The sequence below is a fragment of the Arachis stenosperma genome, chromosome 3 (assembly GCF_014773155.1).
Source record: "Arachis stenosperma cultivar V10309 chromosome 3, arast.V10309.gnm1.PFL2, whole genome shotgun sequence".
Taxonomy (NCBI): Eukaryota; Viridiplantae; Streptophyta; class Magnoliopsida; order Fabales; family Fabaceae; genus Arachis; species Arachis stenosperma.
Genome location: NC_080379.1, coordinates 8,597,415 through 8,602,265, shown reverse-complemented (window position 1 = coordinate 8,602,265; position 4,851 = coordinate 8,597,415). Strand labels below are relative to the sequence as shown.

The following is a 4,851-nucleotide window of genomic DNA, read 5'->3' as shown; positions in this document are numbered from 1 at the left end:
ACTGAAACAATGCTCCTAATGCATGTCCCATAACATGTTTTGCCAAAGGATTCCGCTAGGAAGATAATGGTCTATTTGTACAATGTATACAATGGATTATTAAGTTATAAAATAAACATCTCTCATACTATCTATAATAATCATTTGACTATTAGGGATAATAAACATCTTCTCAAAAACTTAAACTAATTTTGGGGTTCATTAAAGATCGAACTCTTGATCTTTTGGACCTAACACTCTAAAACCATGTCATGATATCACTTATCCAAAAAATTTCAACTAATGAAAAAAAGTAACATTAATGGTTTGACTCCTCGTACTTTCTCCAGGGGAAGCTCGTCTTCCAACACCAAATGGAATCATATTATAACAAACTTTACTACCATCTCCGTTATCATCAAATCTTTCTGGAACAAATCTTGTAGGATCAGCCCATAAGTTAGGGTCCTTCTGCAGTGTCCACAGGTTCACAAGCAGCATTGTCCCTTTCGGTATGTCATAACCACAAACATTGCAATCACTTGAAGACTCGTGAGGTAAGAGAAGTGGTGCTACGGGGTATATGCGAAGTGTCTCAGTGATTATGTTCTGCAGGTACTTGATTTTGGAAGCGTTTGATTCATTCAAGAGTTGATCATGGCCTGCGTGTGTTTCTATCTCGTGTTGAAGCTTCTTCATTGTTTGTGGATTTTTGAGGAGAAGCGACACTGCCCATTCATTGTAGTAGCCGAAGTTTCTGACCCAGCTATCAGCATTGCCTGCATTTTTATTTTCTAACAAGCAGGAGGTGCAAACAGTTTTTAAATTCTAAATGATTAACAAATCAGTAATACTAGGTAACTAATTTTTTTAGAAATTAATTTACTCATTCAAAATTTTAGATTTTAAATTATCAATCCTTGAGTTTGCATTCTAGCTAAATTATAAACCTTAAACTATAAAGTTATTTAATTTTAGCTAACCAAAAATGAGTTTCTTACACTATTACTTAATGAATTTAACAATGATTTAATTTGTCATTCTAAAATTTATATACGAGTAATGCTAGAAATCACTTTTTTAACCAACATTAGTCAATTCTTTTAAAATTATTATTTTAAGTTCTAGATCTAAATTATATATAAATTCTTAATGTTAAATACTTAAATCTTAAAAATAGATTAATATATGCTAACTAAAAATAGATTTTTTATATTTTCTCTTTATATATAGATAGTTGTATATTTTGAATAAATTTTAAAAGATTTAATTATCTTGTGTCTTAAAAATATATTTTAATAATATAATAATATATATTTTTATTTTTTAATATTTCAAACATTAAAAATATAAAAAGTTATTTTTTAATAAGTTTAATAAAATATTTTTTATGATATTCTAGAAAACTTATTCGTAAAAGATATGCTACGGTGTTAGTTAGATCTTTTCATTTTTTAAATAATTAGTGATTGAAATCATTTTATTTCTAATAATGTACCACATTATATCACTAAATGCATGACAATATATCAATTCAATTAGATATCTTTTAAAAATGGTACAATATTTAACTTTTTATTATAATAATTTAAAAAAATTAAAATAAACACATCTAAAAATTATAAATAAATTTATTATCTTTTTAAAATTAAATACACATTCAAAATACAAACTAAATAAAACTAAAATTTAAAATTTAAATTTTAAATTTTTATTTCAAATTTAATATATTTAATTATTAATATATTATAATTTAAATACATATGTAATATACATATCTAAAAATCAAATTATTCAAAATTCAAAATTTTGATTTTAAAATTATAAAATAAACCTTAAACCATCTAATTATTAACTAAATTCGTACAAAATATTTAAAGAAGTAGAGAAGTCACGTTTGCCCCACATTGAAACCCAGAAGTGCACATAAACCAGAGGCGCACATCGAGAAATCATCCTCCGCCGTTGTTCATCTGCGCCACCTTCCTCTTCCGCACTCATCCTCGACGCTGCCTTTCTCCTTCTCGATGCTCATTCACAACGACACATTCCCCTTTGTTAACACTCATCTTCGTCGCCGCCTTCCTCCTTCTCGTCGCCGTTCGTCCGCATCAGCGTCACCGTTCGTCCACGCCGAAAACTTACCTAAGGTTTGGATGGGTCTTTTACACCATTACTTTTTTTTATTATTTTGTATAAATTTTTTATTTTTTTTAAATAAAAAATCGAATAAGATGGCCTAAAGAGATTTTCATATATATTGGAATGTTAAATTATTTTTGCATGTGTAATTTCTGTATTTTGGAAGTATTTCAAAAATATTTTCTGTATAACTTCATAATTTTAGATGTGTTATAATTATTTTTTAATGTTTAAATTTAAATTTTAGATTTATGATTTTGGATGTGTTTCAAAAATATTTTCTATATAACTTCATAATTTTAGATATGTTACAATTGTTTTTCAATATTTAAATTTAAATTTTAGATTTATGATTTTTGATGCATTTTAAAAATATTTTTTTTGTATAATTTAATAATTTTAGATGTGTTACAATTAAAAAAGAAACTACAATTAAAAATATTTTAGTTCGACCATTCATCACTAGAAAATCGTAAAACAGATCCTGCATTTCATCAAAGTACAATAAATAAGGGATTAATTTTTTTCTAAATGCACTGACTTTGATTTTTTGTTTCTGCAGATACAAATTGAAATATTGTAGCAGAATTGAAAAAAGAAGAAAACTCTTACAGAGAGAAGAAACGTAAAAGAAGGAAATAATAACTAACTATAAAGTGGATAGGAAGTTAAAGAAATTTTATTTTTTAAAATTTAAATTAATTTTAATTATAAATGTATATCCTAAAAAATAGGAATATGTTTTAATTAAAAAATAATTAAATAATATTAAAAATTGACCAAAAGCTGAATTTTGTTGTACAAATAGCATTTTCCTAATTCTGACCTAGTAATGCTAGGTAGCTAAAATATTATAGACAATAAATAAAAATATATCATCAATAATATTTGCACTGATAAGAGAGTGTAAATTACTCTTCTAATTTAATCGACAAAATTAATTTCTTTCCATAACTATCTTCTCTCGTTAATTACACCAAAAGCCAATTTCAAATTGAATTTGAACTAAATCTCAAAAAATTCTCTTTCATTATTACATTCATATAATTTTATAATTTTTTCTCAAATAAAAATTTTAAATTATGATAATTTTAATTTTAAAAAAATCTCAAATTAATATTATCTCAATATATTTTTATAAAATCTAAAAGTATTTTAAATTTGATTTGTCTCTATTTATTGAAAATTAGAAATGTCTAAAATTATTAATTTTTGACCTGCAAAATAAATAATAAATTAGTACTAAATCATTGATTATAAAAATAGAGCTAAAGGATCTGGTTTATCTGGATCATTATGTATTTTAAGAATGGAAATCGTTTTCAGAAAGACTAGAAGGTTGATTTGAGCAGAAAGAAGCTGCTCAGTCTAGAATTAACATGGACTACCTCAAGAGAATGTGATGCTGTCAAAGCAGAATAAATCCTTCAATATCTTCAACCTTCTTTGGATCTTGAACAGTTAGAAATAATAAGTTATGGAGGTTTTAAGCTTTCAATTTGGATTTCTGATTCATCCTATGCCTATCTAGTTGGTATGAAACTTTGTAACTGTATGAATTGTGGATGTCTTGTACTCATTGGTAAATTGCCGTCTCTTCGCTTTTTGTGTATCGACGGAATGGACAAGTTTGAAAGAATAGATGAACACTTTTGTCAGGATGGAAATGATCAACAATATCATACATTTTTAAAGTTGGAAAAACTGTCAATTCAATCCATGCCTCAATTGAAAGGGTGGATAGGAATACAAAATGGAGGCTTTCCATGGTTGAATAAACTTGAGATAAAATTTTACCCCGAACTGCAGTCACTTCCGCCAGTCTTGTCTGGCCTCGATTTTAAGCATTTGGAATTGAGTTATTGTCCAAATATGAAATATCTCATCTTCTTTTGATGGAAAAGCATTTAGATGTCTTAAATATCTTTTGATCAGACACTGCTCTGAGCTTACGAAAGACTGCAAGAAAGTGGAAGGCAAATACTGGAGAGAGATATCTTATGTCCCCAATGTATTTATTGATGATGAAGAAATCACTCGTCTTAACTGGTCAGAACTTTGTTATTTTTTTCCTTAAATATATATATTTGAGATTCATCCTTTTATCTTTCCTTTTATTAATAATATTTTGCATTCCAACAGATAACTACCTAAACTGTAATTGAGATATTTAGGTTTGTTTTAATTTATATTTCTGTCTTGTTCTGATGATGTTTGCCAATTTGTATTAACTTGGTTTCACCAATTAGTGTACTTATTTCTGACTGTCTTGTATATTCATAATTCATAATAGGAATATTTAATCTAATGAAGCATTTAGCTTGCTAGGGCTCTTTAGTATTATCAAATTTAGAGAAGACTTAAATAAGATTTTGGTCTTTAACATTAGCAAACTTTGGTTTTGTCCTTATAGTTTTATTTTATTTTCAAAGGAGCCAAAAATTTATTTAAGCTTTTAGAAAAATTAATTTCTAGATTTGAGCACGACATGAATGAGGCTGACCCTAGTTTAAGTAGTTGCATCTCTACCAAAATGCAAAGCCTACTTTAAAAACGTCATAACACTCGAGGGTCGACGTCGAGTTGACAGCAACACCACCGCTAAAACGTTGAACATTGTGCGTTTCTATTCCCTCGCTTAGGGTTTCTTTCGCTATGTGCCTTTGCTTCTGCGGCTGCTTCTCCTTCTGGAACCACCAGCTTCTTTACCAGAATCTACACACAGACACC

The 4,851-nt window shown here is 27.6% G+C and overlaps 1 protein-coding gene across 1 annotated transcript; it reads right to left on the bottom strand.

The window, feature by feature from the left end:
* Positions 1 to 279: 279 nt before the first annotated feature.
* LOC130965452 (cytochrome P450 81C13-like) lies at positions 280 to 2,091 on the bottom strand. The gene is made up of 2 exons (XM_057890213.1): positions 2,043 to 2,091; positions 280 to 758 (listed from the first exon to the last, which is right to left on the bottom strand). The coding sequence occupies exons 1-2, from the start codon at positions 2,089 to 2,091 to the stop codon at positions 280 to 282; spliced, it is 528 nt and encodes a 175-aa protein (XP_057746196.1).
* Between the last annotated feature and the right edge of the window lie 2,760 nt (positions 2,092 to 4,851).